Source organism: Agrilus planipennis, unplaced genomic scaffold (assembly GCF_000699045.2).
Source record: "Agrilus planipennis isolate EAB-ADULT unplaced genomic scaffold, Apla_2.0 scaffold35, whole genome shotgun sequence".
Taxonomy (NCBI): Eukaryota; Metazoa; Arthropoda; class Insecta; order Coleoptera; family Buprestidae; genus Agrilus; species Agrilus planipennis.
In genome coordinates, this window is record NW_020438957.1 from 1,317,915 (window position 1) to 1,338,437 (window position 20,523).

At 33.4% G+C, this 20,523-nt stretch overlaps 4 protein-coding genes across 4 annotated transcripts in view; all 4 read right to left on the minus strand.

Annotated features, from left to right (window-relative positions):
- Positions 1–540: 540 nt before the first annotated feature.
- Positions 541–1,437, minus strand: LOC108744777 (kelch domain-containing protein 3-like). The gene has a single exon (XM_018480688.1). The coding sequence runs from the start codon at positions 1,096–1,098 to the stop codon at positions 556–558; it is 543 nt and encodes a 180-aa protein (XP_018336190.1). The 5' UTR covers positions 1,099–1,437; the 3' UTR covers positions 541–555.
- A 356-nt stretch (positions 1,438–1,793) lies between these two features.
- Positions 1,794–6,032, minus strand: LOC108744860 (equilibrative nucleoside transporter 3). Its single transcript, XM_018480817.2, has 8 exons — positions 5,612–6,032; positions 5,375–5,544; positions 4,594–4,688; positions 3,118–3,168; positions 2,588–3,031; positions 2,328–2,413; positions 2,078–2,274; positions 1,794–2,016 (listed from the first exon to the last, which is right to left on the minus strand). Exons 1-8 carry the CDS (start codon positions 5,846–5,848, stop codon positions 1,905–1,907), a joined length of 1,392 nt encoding a protein of 463 aa, XP_018336319.1. The 5' UTR covers positions 5,849–6,032; the 3' UTR covers positions 1,794–1,904.
- Positions 6,033–6,882: 850 nt separating this feature from the next.
- On the minus strand, positions 6,883–7,896 carry LOC108744781 (kelch domain-containing protein 3). Its single transcript, XM_018480694.2, has 4 exons — positions 7,653–7,896; positions 7,371–7,566; positions 7,137–7,313; positions 6,883–7,035 (listed from the first exon to the last, which is right to left on the minus strand). Exons 1-4 carry the CDS (start codon positions 7,855–7,857, stop codon positions 6,966–6,968), a joined length of 648 nt encoding a protein of 215 aa, XP_018336196.1. The 5' UTR covers positions 7,858–7,896; the 3' UTR covers positions 6,883–6,965.
- Positions 7,897–8,004: 108 nt separating this feature from the next.
- Positions 8,005–20,523, minus strand: part of LOC108744765 (protein bark beetle) — a 24,952-nt gene continuing 12,433 nt past the window's right edge. The window contains exons 2-11 of the mRNA XM_025975032.1: positions 18,229–18,395; positions 11,782–17,960; positions 11,508–11,719; positions 11,077–11,432; positions 10,887–11,012; positions 10,557–10,571; positions 9,581–9,839; positions 9,311–9,518; positions 8,997–9,250; positions 8,005–8,943 (exon numbers count right to left, since the gene is read on the minus strand). Coding sequence (XP_025830817.1) covers positions 8,005–8,943; positions 8,997–9,250; positions 9,311–9,518; positions 9,581–9,839; positions 10,557–10,571; positions 10,887–11,012; positions 11,077–11,432; positions 11,508–11,719; positions 11,782–17,960; positions 18,229–18,395 — 8,715 coding nt within the window. The remainder of the gene's footprint in view (positions 8,944–8,996; positions 9,251–9,310; positions 9,519–9,580; positions 9,840–10,556; positions 10,572–10,886; positions 11,013–11,076; positions 11,433–11,507; positions 11,720–11,781; positions 17,961–18,228; positions 18,396–20,523) is intronic.

The window sequence follows — 20,523 nt, forward strand, 5'->3', positions numbered from 1 at the left end:
GAAGTCCCAGAATCTCAATCAGAGTATTCAGGATAACCATCAGCAATCTTTTAAAAAATGACCTCATTAAAATTGCACAGTAAATCTGTTTGCCCAGTTAATGATAGCTACTGTATTTTTGAACTTATTACTACCATATAATCATTCAGCTGCGATACGTCAGTATAAATCATACGTGATTTTAATTACAATTTGCAAAAGTTCCAAAGGTTATCTGCAATAACTTCNAGTAGTCATTTGGTTTTTAGAAATATGTATTTACACATTTTTAAGTTTACTTAATTTTTAAACTGAATATATTTACTACATATCAATAATAAAATTCTTAATATATTTTATCAAATTAGTCACAGATTTTAGAAAATTACTTTTCATGGGAGTGCACCCAAAAATTTGTAATTGTAATAATGAAATAACGCTTTATTTGAAATGATTAGTTGATTTTTTGAGACACAAATATGTATCCAATACAGAAAATTTAAAATTCCTTCATTTATTGCTATATTACACAGAAAATACGTTTCTTTTCATTATTCTTTGCTTGTATTACTAATATTAGTCAATAATGTAAGCATGAATTTTACCTGTTGTCTGAATGTATGTCCATCTCATGGTTTCCAAATTAAGTGAGAAAACTGCATTTGTGAATGAATCACTTTCTTCTTCAAATCCTCCAAATATGTACATGTAATTTTTCCAAACAACAGCTGTATGGCCATCCCTTGCCAGAGGAATGTCCCCACTGGTCTTAGTTGCTGTCCAGCAGTGCCAGGTTGTGTTAAAGCAAAACAAATTTGAACATGAAGATCTATCATTCCTGCCTCCCCAGATATACACTTTATCTTTATAAACTACTGCTGTATGACCATATCGTTTGAAAGGCAGTATATCATCATTTTCATAGTAATTTAAGTCACTAATGGGATGCTTCATCCAACGAAACGTGATTGTATTTAACACATGCACGTCCATTGATGTATATTCTCTTGAGTTTTCACCTGTGCAGTATCCACCAAATGTGTAAATTTTGTGACCAACTATTACAGCAGCATGATTTACACGTTTAGGTCCTCCTTCAAGATGGGTGATCCACTTCATTTTCAAGCATTAATTGTCCATTTATTTTAAGTTTTTGGCAAACACTACTTTGAAAATTAATTTAAAATAACGTATGGATTTTTACATTGTGTTACATCTTCTACAAGTACGTATTTACGAATCTTTATGTGGTAATATTAGAACGATAATGACCTCACTTTTATTTCCTGTTTACTTATTCAATTGTTATACAATTGGATGTTAATCGGTTCCTATTTCATAATATATTTAATTTATTGAGGTACATCACAATTTTTTTTATTAACGTTAGAATGGTTATAAAATGGTTATAAACAACTAAAAATGTAGAACGTAATTTTTTTCGACAGGTTTCTGACGTTTAATACCATAGATAATAGTTTAATACTATAGATAAGTTTAACACCATAGATGAAATAAACTGAAATAAACCTTTATTTCTACGGTTTACCAATATAGAAACTTTTTTATAGATAGTTTTAAGTTGTTTCCGTTATTATGTCTGGTTAGTGTATGACTTGTGCATTGGTATATTTCGAGTCGGTTAACATTTCATTAAAATTATCTCATTTTCATTTAAGTAAACTCATACGGTCGTGTACAGTGTGTATTAATTAGCGTCTGCTACCAGGAAGTTGTAGTGTAAGTATAGGTAAATTGGGTACCTCGGTTTTAACCATGGTTATAACCACGATAAGCAGAGTTATGACCATAAATTAACTAATTTCATGCAAATTTTATTAAATAAATAGGTGATTTGTACAAAGGAATATTATAGTAATTAATTAAATTAATAACAGCAATTTTTTTAAATTATCATAAATATTTTATAGTATTTTAACCAAAATTAAATTTATGGCAGATCCTAGAGTTAAACCTAGCCCTAAAAAGACAGCAATTAAGGCTGATGCACTTTCCTTTTCGTGTTCATCCACGATTCTGAAAAATAAAAGGAACGTTTATTTTTCGAAAAATTCTTATATCTATATAAAATAATTACCTTGAAGTGCAAATAACGGGAAGGTTTGTTAAATACCCGTTGGTTAAAGCAAAAAGGTTTAAAATAATAATATAATGATAATCTTCTTTAATTAAAACAGGTAAAGAATGCCTTGGTTGGGCATTACAAAATAACAGTAAGGGAACAAAGATGATCCTTAATAAATTAAAAATTATCAGCAGTGACTTTCTTTCAGGCTACAAATTAATTAGATCTGAATTAGATAATGTTTAATTATTTTATTATTTACCCTTTGAAAGAAACCTGCGAGTAACCTCCCACTATAATCTGAGCAGTTTACCAGTAAAAATGCAACAACTGGTACGAAATATAAATCTAAAAAAAAAAAAAAAAATTAAGAGGCTAACTACTTATAAATAACGAAATATTTTCTTCAGTTTTTAAGCACCCTTTCCACCTAAATAAGTCATCGTTTATATTGTTATAAGTAAGAGAAGTCTTAAAAGTTCTTATAAATAAAAAAAATAATAAAATTTTCTGCATAATTACCATTCCATCTGTTACCATTTCCTCGGTTTTTTGATTCAATTAATACTGTTATACCTGGGTAAACTGATAGGGTTACCATAAAAACCAATAATACGGATACTCCATGGAGCCAGATCTTTTTTAAAATTGTCCTGTGAGATACAATGTTGGTCGTCTCATCATAAGTATAAGCCCCATCTGGTTCATTCTGTACGATATGTTTAAAAAATATAGATTTTGACAAGAAGAGATATGCAATTAAGCAAAAGACGATAGTGATATTTGCTATCATAAAATAGACAAATGCGCTATGGACCGAAGATGCTCCAATAGCCAGGGATACTATTTGGGCTATTGCAGCGAAAATTCCCCCTAACGCTTGACCACCTACAACTGCAGTAATGTATTTGGCTGGAAATTTAGCTACCATCCCAAAGATACTTCCGCATAAAACTGCACTTACAGCTAAAATTACGAAATATTTACTAATAAGCAATACAGACCTGTACATTCTTTCGAATTTTGCATAGATATCAATAACAATTACATACCATTTAAAAGAACGACTGTCGCTATTGTCAATACAAAAAAATGTTGTTGCCCTAAAAACAGAAAAATTAGTTTAAATAACATTTTAAATTAAGATAAATTCATTTATTCAGGTACAAAAAAAGAAATTATATTAGCAGGGAATGAGGAAATTGAACTAGAACTACCCGCGTAAAAAGAAAATTATTTAAGTTTTTGTTTTTGATTTTTCTCAACATATGGATGCAAGTTTAAAACTTTTGCAAAATATACTTTAACATAAATAATATAATAACAACAGCATTAACTAGGAAATATTTAAACAAAACAATGTGATTTAACATGTCGATAAGTTGACCTTTTGCATGGCTTAGTTATAATATTTCGCGGTCTGTACATAATTATAATAAATAACTGACGTAAATTATTTCCTTCCATGATTGGAATACTTTTTGATATTGTTTTTTATCTACTTCTACACATTTTTTAAATTTTATTCTAGAAAGACCATAACAACACATAACACCTAGTTTGGCTTGCTTTATAGTTTTGAAAAGGTTTTTAAAGGATTTATTATATTTTATAATTTTCTTTTGTCTTTGTTGAAAAACTGTTATAAGTAACTGTGCTCCACTTTAATGTACTTAATATTATATATAAAAGAAATTATGAGTGCTGTCAGCACGGGCAAAGTAATATTACGTAGTTAGTATCAGCAATTTCTTATGCTGAAGTGTACGATGTGTTGCATACCTATTTACAAACAATTCCTTTAAATTTTAATCATTGATTACTATACATCTATTGAAAAAAACATAATGGCCGACATCAGTGACAATGCGACAACAATTGAAAAAGAATGATGGCCGACAACTGCAACAATTAAAAAAGAATGATGGCCGACATCAGTAACAATGCGACAACAATTGAAAAAGAATGATGGCCGACAACTGCAACAATTAAAAAAGAATGATGGCCGACACTACGTCAAAGTGGAGCAATAAAAATGGCCGGGGCAAGAGGACGAACTAGTCCTAATTAATATTATAAATGTCAATGTGAGTTTGTTTGTCTATTGTCATTTCATGGTACATGGGGTACCTTTTATCAAAAAAAAATACTGTTAAAAAAATTCTTTCCTGTCGATCAAGAAGGATAATATTTACTATTATTCTGCGCAATGTGGATGTTTAACATAGATAATTAGAAACTTAAGTTTTATCCTGACGTTCTTCGTCAGGACTTAAGAACAAATTTATCAAAGTATTGCATTTTCGATGATCTTTGAGACGTATGTAGGACAACAACGCGAGCGAAGCCGCAGATAAAAGCTAGTTGTAGATAAATTTTTTGTTAACAAATTACCGTTATATATTTTAGAACTATAAGTGGTACATGTTAGCACAGTAACGTAAATTTTATTTCAAACAGAAAATTGACTTGTGAAAATATATAGACATATATTGAAAAATAATTACGACAATAAATGCAGTACTTACATGAGTCGGTATTAATTTGCACAAAAATTGTTGTGACTATAAACAAAATTAGCATACTTATGAGCGAACCAATAATTCTGTATTGCAGGGCAATTCTAAAAAACAATATTATTACTTACGAAAATAAATACTTTCTCAATATTTAACTGTCGTACAAGGGTAATCAAAAAATTCTCAGTTATTGAATTATTGCAATGAATTAATTCAACGTCGTGTATCTCTTTAACTATCAATGAAAGGGGACATCTTAACTGGAGACCAAATATAGAAAGTAAAATGGTAATTAAGAAGGTCGTTTTTCTTGTGACTTAACTGCGGGCCTAACCCAAAGTTCAAGGGGTGTGAAATCATTAATGCTTATCTTGTACATACAGCAAAAAATAAACTTGAATTTTAAATTATAATTCCTTATACTTTTTATGTAGTATTAAAAGCTATTATGAGCTATGTAAAAACATCTTAGAATTTTACTTTTGATCTGAGGTTTTTGTTCACAGTTAATCGCTCATTAGGGCTTGTTAGGTAGACAAAAATATTTGATCCGCAATGCGGTCGCTCGTTTACAACAGTCCGCAATTTGGTGCGACCAACTTTATGTTAAGAAATATCATTAATACTATTCAAAATCAAAGCCAAGAGGGAAGTAAAAACCAATTAAAAAAAATATTATATTTATTATAATCAATAACCGTTTCTCCTTTTTGTTTTTACCTCCCATTCTTTCAACAATATTATCTTAAAAAAGGGAAAGTGCCTAATGCGAATTGAATTTGGTACTTACTTTTTAGTTAGAAATGCGTTTAGAATGAGAAATGCTATGCTTGGAATATTAGAAGCTACGTTTAAATAAGTGATGAATTCGGCTTGTAGGGGCGTACGTTGTGTTAAATTTAACGCTACATTTGGATGTATTTGTTTAGCGTGAGGGTCCCGGAATTTGTACATCCAGTACTGAAGTTAAAAAACGTCCCTATTACAAAATGCTCAGGTACAAAAATTTAATTGAAGTGTAACTTACATTATCAGCAGTAATAAAAAAATTCCATGGCAAAAGTGAAGTGATTCCAAATAGATAAAATATGATATACGCCAAATAATAGTTATCTGCAGGCTGACCAGTTTTGAAAACGTAATCAATATTTCTATCATTTGAATCGTTGGTAGAAATCACAATTTCATTGTCGATATCAGAATCTGTGTCCTCTTCATCCAACAAAGGTTTCGTGTTGATACTTTTCTCTTGGTACTTTAACATTATGTTGTGTTTTTATTATGTACTTTAAATGATTCACATTGCTTTTCTTTGTTTTTGTATCATCCCACATCCATTGTCCATTACTGTTTAATTACTTATACTGTAATAAAACACACGCTCTTACAATCAACTAACTACATAACTCAACTGCTGACATAACTAAACTGATGGACAACAAAGATGTAAAACTAGGAGATACGAGCTCGTTTTGTATAACAAGCAACAAAAGTTGTGTTGTTATAAACAATATAGTTACAGTGCTATTCGGAAATGGTGAACCAAGTTGAACAATTTGAAGTTCATCATATATAATATATGATTGCCGTTAATTTATTAAACAATTGTGCTTAAGCGATAGAAATTTCTGAGGGTACCATATAAATATTTATAAACAAATCAAAATGATGAACTGAAATGTACCAAATCAGATAAATTCAATATGTTGACTTATGAAAATGTTTTTAAATTAAATTATTTTATTTCGTTTTTAATGTTATTTTTCTATTTCAGGTTTTAGTGACTTTAGTGATTTGCCAATTTCTTTTTCTGACCTTCTATACGGTGAGTTTTTAATATTTTATATTTAAACGATATTTTTTATTTTGGATTTGTTGCAAATAAATTAATAGACAACTATGAAATAAAATACCTGCGCTATGTGTTCTTCATACCAGAAGTATAACTGACTTTTTTTGACCTTAACCAGTAATATACCGTTTATTTAACGTTTGGTTAAAGTGAAAGTAGTTTTACCGTAAATGCGTTGACACTGAAATCTGTTTTAAATTTTATTCACATATGGAATAAATGGAACGATATTAACTTGTACTGAATTTTTAGCATATGTCTTATTATACATATGTAGTTCCTCAACGAATTAGAGATTTTGAAAAATCAGTATGAAAGTTAAGACTATTTTTTTTAACTTAACTTGAATTAAAATATTAAAACAGAATAAATTCATACAATCAAATACAAAAAAAATTAAAATTTACAAATTAATTTATGAACCATTTGTTTTTATGTTTTATATGTAATTTAATACTCAATGCATTTTTTGAAACAGTTCTTCCTTATAATCAAATTAAAGTTGAATGAAAAACTTAAATTGATTATTTCATCCTGCCGAGTTGTTAGGTCTGTTGATGGTTATTTTATTTGGGGAAAACATATTTTTATACTCCACTCTGAAATAAATTAAATGACATTAACGATTTATGATTAATTGTCCTGTAAATCTATTAATTAGTGAATGTTTTAATGTTTGAAATTTTATTTGAAAGCATACTTTAAACAGTGTGGAAGAGATGAAGTGTCTAACTTGTACTTCCTGACTGTTAACATGCAAAGTGTCTTGAGTGAAGGATGAAAATCTAGAATATGCATGTCACTGTGGTCAATCAATTGATCATCTATGTTATCTCCATCGAATTGCTCTTGTGCACCAGGAAAAAACGAAACAGGGCTAAAATTAAAACTTTTAAAACAACAGTCAGATTTATACAAAGTTAAAAATTTTTACCTGGTACCACCAAATAAGAAAAGTCTATCTCCACTAACTATACATGCTTGTCTCCTTCTATTACAAGGTGCTTTTCCTAATGGATTCATCATTTTCCATTCTAGAGTGACTGGATTGAATTCAAACATATCATTGTAATGCTCAACAAAGAGGGCATTGTATCCTCCAAAAATGTACATTTTGTTGTTGTGAACAACTTAAAATATAATATAATTAACAATATTAATAAAATTGATAATGTACAATTTAATAACGTAATGAAAAATAATAGCACATTCATACAGGCCGAATGACTTCTTCTTCCAGTAGGTGGTGTCCCAATGGTATGTGGACGATGCCATTCATTAGTTTGCAGGTCAAGAAACCATAAATTATTGCAGTATATTTCTTTGCCAGGTACATATAAATTAAATGGAGATTCAGTTCCTCTTCCACCAAAAATATACATTTTATCATTTATAACAGCAGCTGTGTGGAAATCTCTCATAGTTGGTTCAGATCCTGCAAAATTTTATGAAATATTAGTCACTGGTTCTACTTCTTCTAGTGTTCTGCTACAGTTAATTAAGGTAAAATGCTAATTTGAAAAGTAGTCATTTGGTTTTTAGAAATATGTATTTACACATTTTTAAGTTTACTTAATTTTTAAACTGAATATATTTACNGGCTGGCTCCGGCTCCTGCTTAGGTGAGGAGACGTTTGACGTGAGATCGTTTCTTCTGGTTCAAAATAATCGAAATTAGTTTCTAATGAGGCCTCGCTCTTTGCCTTAGGAATATGTACATGCTGACCAACTTGCGGCTGGTCAAAATCAGTCTCTAAAATATTGGCCGACTTGGGCCTTTCAGAAACGAATGCTTCTGAATTCTCCAAAGCGACCGTATTATAATCTGGAGAAAACTGCAAGTTCTCCAGTTTTTGGGCATAAGTCGGGGAAGATTTTTTAGGTTTTGGCAGTATAGCTGGGGGATCTGGTGGGGCTGGCAAATCTACGAGGGCGTACTTTTTTGGTTTTTGTTGATAACCGTTCCTTTGGACTATCGGAGGTTTTGTTTCTTCTGGCATACGTTGAATTTCTCTATAATAACCGTTATTTCTGTTAGTTTCTTCAATTCCTCTCTTTAAATCTAAGGTGGATGTTGAAACACCGTGGTCACTTGCCAGGGGTAGGGTGTCGGTATTGTAATAGTCGTTTGGTGGATAGGATAAAGAAGGAGCGCTGTTTTCAGAATGTATTATTGGAGTTTCTTCATTGATCGAACTTTCTGCTCGAGATTGATTTGCGCTTGCAAACGTGGAGTTATCTCTAAATCCTTCGTTTCTAAATGCCAATCCGTTAAACGAATCTGTAGAATACTGCGTTGCAAATTTGGGCTGGACTTTTTGGTAATCGATTGTGGGATTGTACGCAAAGCCAGACGGATTTGGATTATGAGTTTCGTAAATATCGTAAGATTGGGAATCGTCTATTGAAGAACTGTAAGTAGATTTTTCCATACTGTCTATCGAACCGTTGCTCGTCACTTTTTTGTAGTCGGAAGTTTTTGTCAAGGTATCGGTGGATCTTGAACTCTGCAAAAAAGAACTTAAATAAGAAATACTTTGCATTTTAAACATTTCGGTACCATTTGTGTGCCTTTCCTTTTGAAACTACTATCTGCGTATGCTCCATGAATTGAACCCAAAGATCGTACAGAATGAAGACTTTGACGGATGCTGTTTCTTCGTTCTAACCTCTGAGCTTGTCTGTATTTTGACTTACTCCACCAGCAAACGGCGATAAGAACGATAAGCAATAATCCTATAGCTGACGTACCGATTACCGCAATCGTAATAGCATCGCCATACCAAGTCAAGGGATCAATAAACACTTTTGGATCTGGAAATAGATTAAAGAAAATCGTAAAATTATTTTTTTAAAAGTTATTAGAAAGCTTACCAATTTCGCAAATAAACGGTTGTCTTCTTGTACAATCGGTGACTTCGACAGTTTGATATGAGAACATGGTACACTGGTTTACCATGTCTATGTGTTGTACCCAAACCCTATCAGAGTAAAGATACCATTGCTGTTGATGCCTCAAAAAGTTAAATAATTGGAGATAATTGACGTTTCCTATAAGGAATGGCATTGAAGCATTGTCTTCCTAAGAAGGAAAAGTTTCATTTAGAAAGTTCAGATTTATTTGTTATGGTGTAAGGAACATACTTGACAAAACCTTCTAGCTTCGTAAAAGGACATTGGCGCTCCTATGTAAATATAACAAGTATCTCCAACAAGGTCCCAACCAGGAGGGCATTTTCCGTCCAAAATGGTTTCGTTGTTCATGTAAAATGGCTCGTACGACACTTCTAACAATGTTGGGTCATCCCTTTGGTCCCGAATGCGCCCCGATACAGCTAACGTAGTGTTATATCCCCAATAATTATATTCGGCGTCAATCCTCGTTTTCCATATTTCCAGTGTACTAAAAGGATAACAGGAATTGAACTCCATCAATAATTTTAAATGAGTACTACTTAAAGTAGGAAATAGTTAGGATCAAATGACTGTATTTAGTGAAGTCATAGGATTAAATGGTTGTAATATTTTGTTTCTGTTTTTTAATTTGGTTGTGCTCTTTTGTGCAAAAGCATTCGTTTAGTAATACAGTAGAACCTCTTTAAGTCGAACCTCGATAAGTCGATAACTTATAAAATTCGAAAAAATGTTTTGTTCCCTTCCCTTCAAGCCTCAAAACCTCCATTACTCGAAATCTCAACCCTCTATTAGTCGAAATAATTAGTGAGTCCCTGCAAGCCATTTTTAAACATATTTTCCCTCTTTAACTCGAAAAATTAAATTGGACCTCTGTACCTCGAACATAGCAATGTTTTATTTTACAACCTTTACAACTCGATAATTTGAAACTTATTACGTCTATAGTTCGAACAAAACTATGTTATTGACTTTAAGGATTTGCTGACAATGTGAGTACACCAAATCTTAACCTCTACAAGTCGAATCAAAAAGTCAAAATCCTTCATAAGTCGAAAACACTATAACTCAAATTTTTTGGCGTCTCCCTTGATGTTCGAGTTATAGAGGTTCTACTGTAACATCATAAATCAGCATCAAATAAAGTCTAAGCAGTAGTTTAATATTGTTTTTTTTTGTTTTATTAAAATCTAGCAAATATTCTTACCTGCTAAAGTTAAATCTGCACACATGCACCATGCAACATGGAAATAAAAAAAAATTGAATTACTTATGTATGTACCTAATAATCGCTTACGTAACTTTATATCTACTTGAAGTTATCTAAAAATTGTTTACACCTCTATCTACTATTTTACCTTTGCTTCTCGCTATCAACTTCAACTATATTATAGATATAACATATACTACAAATATCCTATAATCATTTAAAATTTTGCTAAAAACTATTATTTCATGCTAAGTTCGATTACTTTTTCGCTACGATTTTGAAAAATACGTATGCGCAAATCATAATGAAAAATGGAAAACTACTCACAAAGATCTGTTCACCGTTATCATTTCGTAATCATTATCAGGATTGAAAAATATGTTATCAACGTAGTGTTGCCCCGCAGTGCCTGCAATAACGGTTGATCTACTATCCCTATGCATTGCGTAATTACTGTAATCGAAAAAGAAAAACATTAATTTATTTATTTTACAAAACGTATATCATTTTGGCTTACTGATAAAAACCATTATGGGACGTGGTTTGATAAATTGGTAATCGAACCCTGTCGAAGCCAGAAACTTCCAAGTTTTGCAATCCTATGTTTCTCTTTATGTAATTGAAAGTAAAGTTAGAAACGACTTGTTTTAAAACTATGTTATTTTCGTAATTTGCAACGTTCCTGGTGAAGTAATTTCTGTAAACGGTTACTTCTTGGTACGGGGATGATTTACGCCCTTCGACGTAAAGGGCTGGTAAATTGCTGTTGTTCACGAAGAGATTGTTATATATGTAGCCTTTGAGAGAGGTTGCTGAACCTCTAGAGTCTGCTTTAATCAGTAGTCCACCCTGATTACTTTGAACTAAATTATTCTAAAGCGAAAAAATAATTATTGTTTTCTGAAGTGGTTCTAAAAACAATAAAAATTTTATATGTAGAACACCTACCCGGAAGTACAGCGTTTGAGTGTTTTGGACGTCAATATTAACGGCACCCTTGCACGTGGTAAAATTTCCGTAGAGTTTTTCACAATTTTCAATAAACTGACTCTTCTCAATCGTCACTATTGGATTGACTTCTCCCGCTGTCATATACAGAATTCCACCTTCACGATTATTAATTATTGAAGATGTGGAAATGTTGTGTTGAACGTCTCTATCTGCAGAGTAGTTTATGTCGTAATTTTCGCAATATTAATAAGCACTTGATTATAATACTTACTAAAGCCAATTGCTGAAATGGGAAGTGTAACTATTTCTGCGATGAATCCAAAATTGGAAGACGCCCCTTTTGCGAATAGTTTAATACTCAAACTAGGATTTTTAGTGGTAAAGAAAGTTTTTTCTTGTGACCCGTCCATCGAAATCCGTGCTATTAACGTCGACGTTACATTATAAATATCGCCATCGTAGAGGTCAATAAAGTCGGGAATACCATAGCTTTCTGTTGCATTGAACAAGTTGAATTGTAGAAGCCTAAATCCAAATGGCTTTACGTTGTAAGCGCTCCTGAATATTTTAATACAGCTAACAGGATGATTATCATATTTGTAGTACAAAACAACCCTCTCTTCGATTTGTATTTCTTTAATCGTGTCGCATATATCGATTAAACCGAAGAGATTGTAAGGGATGTTGAGGTCTTTCAGTGGAGTGAAACTGGACTCTGCAGATTCACGACCTTCTCCCGTTAGTGATAAGATGTTTATGCCTACTCCAAGGGTGTTTTGAATATTATTTTCCAAAAGAACTATCGTTTTTGTCGGCGATATCAAGTTAATACCGTGAGAAGCTGTCCTTGTGATGTTTACGAAATTTATTCTAGGACTTCTGGTGATGGCCTGAATAGCAGGTGATTTTTCATTGTGTAATATTCCCGCTCCAACGATATTAATAAGTTCTAAAACAGACTCTTCCGTTTTAAAAGTATTGTGAGTTTTTACATCATGAATTCGATGTTCGTAGAAATGCTGTTCGAATTCTGGACTGGCAAATCGTATTCCTCCCCAGTATTCCTGGTCTATGCGGAGATTTCTCTTTCCGCAGTGAATAAATATGAACTTGGAGTTCCATTTGCAGGAGTGCCTATGTCCGTATTGTTGACCATTCAATCTTATAGGACAGTCTTCATAACGGTCTTCTCTGCCAGTACATTGAAGGGGTTCAGGCCAAGACCAAATCCTCGTCAACGAGTTACTGTGGTACTCTATTCTTATGTCGTAATCGAAAAAGACATTAATGGAATCATATCCTAATTCCCTGCAAACCACCTGTGCATTCCTTTCGGTAAAACGAGGATCGCACATTGGGATCCATTGGAGTGTTGTTTTATTAAGATATTCTAGGAATCCTTCGTTTGTGATTGTTTGGTCTTTATCTGAACAGCTTTTGTCTTTACATAATCGAATACTTTCTCCTGCGTACAAGTTTTCAAGTTCTCGTCGATTCTGTTTTTTTATTTGTGGAAGATAATGAGGAGCTTCTCTTTTCCGGAGGACGAGGCTTATCTCAGGATGATGAAGTTTCGGAATCGGTCTCATGATAATTTCATAGCCTTTAAAACCGATTGCCTTCAATGTTCCAAGTACTAAAATCCCAACATTAGGTGCAAATTCCATTACTACACCTGGTTGAATTGAAAGTGTAGTCCCTGGCATCACAGTGATATCGGAGGAAATACGATAGGGGGTGTTTCTTGCTTCGATGACGAGATCTTCTGTCAAACGTCCTCCCAAATTATCCAAATCGATTGGTTTTTTGGTTTCGAAAGATACTGATACACTTCCTACGAATGAGTTCTCTAAAAGGTACGGTTTAAATACCGCAACGGCATGATCGTTCCAATCGTCGAAATCAAAGATTCTTGCCTCTATTTGTCTTTCTTCATTTGTGCCCCACCAATTTTCTGTGATGTCTAGGAAATTATTGATCTTTGCCGTTTTAATCCCCGCTATTAGTTGATAATCCAGTGCATTATCCCATAATAGATTTCTATTTACTTTTACTTTTTGTATACCTCTGAAACCAATTACTGTGGTTGGGTTTGCGAAAAATCCGGGTTGCCCACCCCGAGTAAGGACAGAAATGTAGCGATTATTCTTTAGTTCATTGTATACAAATCTAGCTGGCACTTCCCCGAGTATTTCAGATTGACTGTTGGAACTAAATTCAACAATTACTTTTCCGTTGTTGTTATCGAACGTGTTGTAATCTATCAGCATCTTCTTTTCCATACCTTTGAATGACAAGAGTGTATTTTTACATTGGTTCTCACTGAAGGTACTTTTAGTTATGTTCACTATCGCAAAATGACCGTTGATGACAATTCTGAAGTTTTTGTTTCTTCTCCATGTCACGTTGTTCATATATATTGAGTGAGTGAAATTTTCGTTGTAATCCCAAACGAAAGGAAGCAATACTTTAAATCCTTCGTCGTTATTCCTTTCAAAAGTGTTGTCTTGCAATACGTAATGAAATAAGTTATTGGAATAACGTAGATCTCTGGAAAACTGTTCGATTCCTTTGCCATTATCGACTATCAAAGAATTGTTTATCATAATGATTATTTCTGAAATGTTGCTCTTATGTAAATCCCAAAACGGCGAGTGGGTTAATATTGCTCCCTTTACGTTATGAGAAATTTCACATCCAACGAATTTTAGTGTTTCATTGGCTTTTCTAAGGAAGTGATTTCCGAGTTCGTCCAGGTATCTGTTATAGTAAGATACGTGGACACCGTACTGATTGTTTTTGATAATAGAGTTTGTTACTGTTAATGTTGGTACTGGACCTTTTTTGATCCTTTTTGGGATATTTTGAACCGGTGCTGTAATCGAACTCACCACTATCACAACTCCTCCAAGAGCAGTTGATCCACTCAAGTAATCGAGAATGATTCCGTAGCTGCTTGATGTGGCTGGAAATACCGTTAAATCCCGGTTTACAAGCCACACATCTGAGTTATTGTTGTAAGTTTGAGAATCGTGGATTATAATCAATTCGCTGCTTCTATTTTCTATTGGATTTATTAGTTGTATTCCTAACACGTAACCTGGATCGCATCTGATTCTGTAGGAACGTACTACGGGTTCACCGAATATCCTTTTGGTAACCAGGAACTTTTTCTGGCCGGAACTAAGAAATATGACATTTATATCGTTTTCTTCGGGAATAAAGAATGGTTTATTGTACAAATAATCTAATTCTTGAGATGAAAACCAACCAGCTATTTCACGCTGTTGGAGACCCGTGAGTGCTGGGTTGTGTCGAATGCCCATTTGGTTATTTTGAATTGAGCAGCCATGAACTCGCAATCCTAATTGTTTGAAACTTATTCCAGCACCTTTGTTGAAAGAGAATTCTGAAGATTTCACAGCATTTACCGAGTCCATTGTGTATATATCGGAATAAGTAACACCAAAGCCATCGTAGTAATTATTTATCACCCTAATGTTTTCGAAATTGTGATGAGCAAAATCTATTTGTAAAGCAGGTTTGAAAGAGTTAGTTGCATAATCTAAAAGACCAGCTTTCTCAATTGTCATGTACATCATGTCAGTTCTTTCTGAAAGTGCTCCAAATCTTACTCCAGCCCAAGAACTTTCGTAACACCTAATGCCTACATCGTGTTCGTGCGTACAAGTGTTTTCGAAATCGGTTTTTCTTTCTGCTTTGCACTTTGTTATGTCTGTGTCGAAGATGCTGCATTCAACGTTTGTCAGTATGACGTCTTCGTTAGTTCCTGCGTCGGGGATTTCCACTCGCTCCAAAAACCAGTCGTCGGGATTCAAAGCAAAACCGAGTTGATGACACACAAGTGCGGCGTCTATTATGTCCCAGCCGTAATTGCACACGGTACCCCATCGGTTATCAATTTTTATTTGCAATCGCCCTTCAGATGCGGTCTTGCCACCGAGCAGTCTGATCGGAATTTTTGATTCCACCTCTATCATTTCTGTTTCAGAGTCATAACCTTGTGTTTCATTAGCGTTATCTTGAGTGAATGTTATTTCTTCTTTTAATGTGAACGTGATACTGTCTGGTCCGACACCTCTCGCTTCAAGCTTTCCTCCAACCATCATTCCGATGGACGGCGGGAATTTCAAGGTAACGCCGGGCTCTAGTGTTAGTTTTCCTCCAGGCCTGATATTGATATCCTTTTCTACAATATATTCACCTGCGGATAGTGTTTCTTCGCCTTCAACTTCACCGCCAACTTTGTTGGATCCCCGAAAAGCAAACGTGGGAACGTACAGTTGGTTGGGATTGAATCGAGATGTTAAAGGATTAGAGTTGTGTATGAGATACGGGATGAAGGCGATTTTGGCAAGGTTGTAGCGATGGTTTCTATCGAAAAGTCTGTGGAAAATGGTGGCCTCATCTGTAGATCCTAACCAATTATAAGTACAATTTATTATTTTGCTTTGATCTTCAAGCTGACTACCTATTTCGTATTTAGAACTAGGATTATCGATTATGTTTCTAAATATGTCGACGTTATCTGACGCTACGACTATAGGGGCGGCTACGCGACTTCTAGGATTGAGAAGAGACTGTGAGCCATCCTCGGGTAAAAAGGGTTCTGTCATGTTGTTGTATCTGACGAAGTTTCTGGTAAATAACAAAAACTGGTTTTGGGCAAAAGTTGAGAGTCCCAAATTCACAGCGAATACGCCATTGTTTTCGATGAAATAATTTTGTTCAATTAAGAATGAAGTTTTGAGGGCGTTAAATTCTTCAAGTAGGGGATTTCTGACAACCAAGCCTCCAAATAGACCGTATTTAAACCAGTTATATTCTATGATTCCGTCAAAGTTAAGAGCTGGCATTATTTTAATTCCTATTTTTGCGTTCGACAGAAAATTGTTATGACCGATTTGCAATTTAGTGGAAGAAGTTGTTTCCTTCCAACAGGACATGATTTGTAAGGCGTCGTTCAAACTGTTCTGAAATTTGTTGCCTGTAATGTTTATGTATGCTGTGTCGCAGAAGTTCCCGTGTAGAATACCAATGTCCAAATTTTTTATTATTTCCGAGTATTCCACAACGGTGGTTTGATTAACGTAAATGTATTCAGTTTCTTTGGTATCATTGAGCCAAATTGCTAGGCCATATCTTTCGTTTGACGTGAGAGAAGTCCTGGAAATGTTCCTGTTACCACCCGTGTACGTGATATTTATTCCGTCTCCTTCGTTAAAAGAAATTCTACTCTCGGTAACGTTTACATCTCCATTGCCACTGGTCACATGGAACCCAGCAACGTGGTTGTTTTTCGAAATGGAACTCTTATGAATATGCACTTGGGATCGAAGGTTATCGAATGAAATTCCGCGCCCGTTATTGTCTGATATGTCGCATCTGCTGACGTTGAGTTCGTAAGTCTTGGTCAATCCTGACGAAACGGTCATGTACATGAACATGCTGGTACGGGGTTCGGCTTTGAATGCAATGAAGATTTGGTGCCTTGTGGACGTAACAGATTGCGGTCGTGTGTTATTTCGTATTAGAAACGACGTAAGTAAACGACTATTGGGCGAAGAACCGTCAAACACTTGTATACCAGCGGAATTATTTCGATTGGTCTCGGCTCGAATAAAATTTAATGTCAGTCTGTGTCCATACCGAGTTGTAAAAACCTTTGAACAAAATTTTTCAGTCGAAAGAAAAATCGATTGATCGACGAACATGTGTATAGGATACGTTTGGCCAGATGTTATTGCCAGAGTACAAAAATCGGAAATGTCTGATTTATCTTGACGATCGTTTGGTCGTTCCTCTCCGTGAACATACCGTATACCATCGCTTCCACTTTCTGTAACAACACAACCATCTATGTGCGCCATGCCATAACTGGAGTTTATGAAAATTCCATATCCCCGATTGTTTCTTAAAATGCAGTTGTTTATTCTCAGTGGTCCATCGGAGGTTGTAACGTTTACTCCGTTGTAGGCCGAATGAAATATTTCTAAGTTATTCATCACAGGCGGAACTCCTTCTACATTTAAGGCACTGGTAGCGTTTTGGTCTCTTCCAGTTCCTGCATGGCTGATTATTACGTAACTAAGTCTCGAAAGAGACGTAGGTAAGTAAAGGGTATTGTCAAGCGTAAGAACCTTTTCATGTTGAGCGAATTCAAAACGTATTCCTCGCCAGTATGGCAGAGGAGTCTCGTGTCGGGGAAGGCACCGGATAGCTATATCCGGGTGGTAATCGCATACCCCTGAACCTAGCTGACGCGATGACCAATTACATTCGAAGAGGGAATTTTCGTTCCCTATACAGTTCGGTTCTTCGTAAAGGAGACGAGGAATCGGTGGCATTTCTCGATCGCACCAATTAGAAAACGAACCCCCAAGAAACCCCAGTTGTCTGCAAGCTGTTGTTATATCCGAAAGAGTCCAGCTAAAAACGGAATATGAACAATGTTATGTTATGTGTAGACATATGTTTATAAATAATTCGGATTATCTTATCGTAAAGACAAAATAATCTTATCTTTATGTATTTACATATTCATTTCTTAATTATCGTGTTGTACTTTCGGGGACATGATTTTGATTCATTTTTTATAATTGTGTCATTTATTGTGTTAAGAAATATTCGTCATTTAAAGAACTTCTTGGTGTTAATTGCTTATTATAAATGGAAATTTAAAAACAAATCAATTTACTTTCTGGAATTGGTGCATACGCTTCTCCATTTTCCATTGTGAAAAAGTTGTACCCTTCCTTCTAGGATACTTGGTCCATCCACCAGTCTTATTAGCGGCAAATCTTTTGTTTTCTCAGCACTCACATCTGCCGATGTTGTGAATGTAATTCGTTCCGATTCAGTGCCCTGAAAATTGCATATATACTGTTGTGTATTTCTTTTACTATTTTAACATTTATTCGAGGGAGAAAATTCACAGTAAATTTCAAAATAAAAATAAGTAATTGACTAAAAATAACGACATAATTAAGGTGAAACAAGTGCTTTGGTCTATTCTAGGGTTCTCTTATTCATCAGTTAGGCGATGAAATCTGCCTAATTAAGATGTAAAGTTTAATAATAGCCTAATACGTAGGTACCGGAATTCATGAACCATTTTTATCTTTATAAGTTTTTTTATCTATAAATTTTTGTTCGAATATCTACTGAAAAAGAAAGAAAAGTTCACGTTTTGCGCAAATAAAAACAATGTTGTACTATTTGTTTAACGTACTATCTACTATCAAATTAGATTATTATTATTATAATGCAGTTTTTTGTTTTCTGAGAAAATATATATTTGCTTTTTACAGTAATACACTTCCGGTGTATGATAAACCGTAAAAATATGTAGAATAACAAAATTGCATAACAAATATGAGTAAAACAAAAAGAACTTTTCGAGCTCCTTGAAATACTCTATGTACATAGCATAAAGGTGTCTGGCGCATTACCTTGACTGCAATAAATAATGCAGTTTTCCTTTCACAATTAGACATTTACTATACGTTGAGGGTTTACGATGGAATTGCTACTTTTGTTTGAATTCTTCTTGTTCGTATACATATAAACTCTACATATTGAAGAAAACATTGCTCATTTGTCTTTTTACATATATAACATACAGTACCTCAAATTAAATTATCATATACGTAATAATTAACCAAAGAATGCAATTATTGATCCATTAAGATAAGAAAACGATATATGTAGATAATCATAGTTTTATTTTCTCCTAGCAATTATTAAAACTTATTCAGTTAATGCAGAATTTTTATTTACTACGAAATCAATAAAAATTTTTACTTTTCTGTGCATTATTTTTGATTAAAGCTTCTTCATGTTGTTCTGATGGTTAGTAAATGTTAGATTGATGACATGATGATCATCAATATCTCTGCTAGAAGCCTTTAAATCTAAGGAAAGTACTATTCATTTTTAACTTTTGGTTATTTTTGAAAACAAGGCGCTGAAATTATTAAGTAGGTATCTATTATTACTGTAATATTGGTTTGATTCTGTATAATTTTAGGTAGGTATATTATCTTTTAAGTGCAAATTAAAACTTGTAGGTGGTTAAATATTGACCATAAAAGTACTCCTACATTTCTGGAAGTTATGTACTATCATAAAAATGGATTACTTTAATCATTTGAGTTAATATAATTGACCTACAGTTTAATTAGGATAGGTGCCCAAAAATGACATTTTAATTGTTGTGATGTAAATTTCTGTTAGCATTTAGCTGTAATAATGCTTTTGTATAAAATGGATAAATTTTAATCTTTGAACCTCGTTAAGAACTTATTTAATTGATTCAATCAATTAACCATAAGATAGGAGTTTCCTAGTAAGTTTTGCTTACTTAGGTTAAATGAGTCATATGGTTGTATAACAGTCTAGTTATGCATTTTATAAAAAATCCTTCCATTATTTTGTCATCTTGAAAGGTAATTAACATAATTGTAAAGCAATATGCACTTACTAATTAGAATTTTAATAAATATTATGCTAAAATAAAGTAATAAAAAACTTTTAGGAGATGATCAGTTTTATTAATCTCGTCTTTTCTTCAGATAAGTTGTTTTATAACAAAATATAACAAAAGCTCAATTTTTATCTTGACCAAATAAGAGCTTTTTATCACAAGAATTTTTTTAATTGAAACCAAATTAATCTATACGCTTTAATACTGTAAATAAAAATATACTTTTCTTCAATATTTTGGAACTTCTAGGAAAGCTGAGGTGACTGTAATATTTTATTTTACTTCTACTTTAGTCACTAATTCAGATTTTATTTCGTATTACCTATCGCTACCCATGATATAGCTTTTACATATTTATTGATGCTATTTTGCGTAGGTATTTGATGTTAATTATAATTCTGATCATACAATTTACTCTTCGTATCCGCTCATTTTAATCATCTACTCAACGTTCACTAACCTTATAACAGAGACCCTTCTGTAGATATAGCTTGGAAAAATTATTCG

Coding starts and splice junctions, on each gene's coding strand:
- LOC108744777 (XM_018480688.1), bottom strand. CDS start 1,098: ATGAAGTGGATCACCCATCTTGAAGGAGGACCTAAACGTGTAAATCAT.
- LOC108744860 (XM_018480817.2), bottom strand. CDS start 5,848: ATGTTAAAGTACCAAGAGAAAAGTATCAACACGAAACCTTTGTTGGAT. Junction 3,169..4,593: donor GCAAATTAATACCGACTCAT/GTAAGTACTGCA, acceptor TTCTGTTTTTAG/GGCAACAACATTTTTTTGTA. Junction 2,414..2,587: donor AAATGGTAACAGATGGAATG/GTAATTATGCAG, acceptor TTTTTTTTTTAG/ATTTATATTTCGTACCAGTT.
- LOC108744781 (XM_018480694.2), bottom strand. CDS start 7,857: ATGAGAGATTTCCACACAGCTGCTGTTATAAATGATAAAATGTATATT. Junction 7,567..7,652: donor AAGAAGAAGTCATTCGGCCT/GTATGAATGTGC, acceptor TTATATTTTAAG/TTGTTCACAACAACAAAATG. Junction 7,314..7,370: donor TTCTTATTTGGTGGTACCAG/GTAAAAATTTTT, acceptor TTTTAATTTTAG/CCCTGTTTCGTTTTTTCCTG.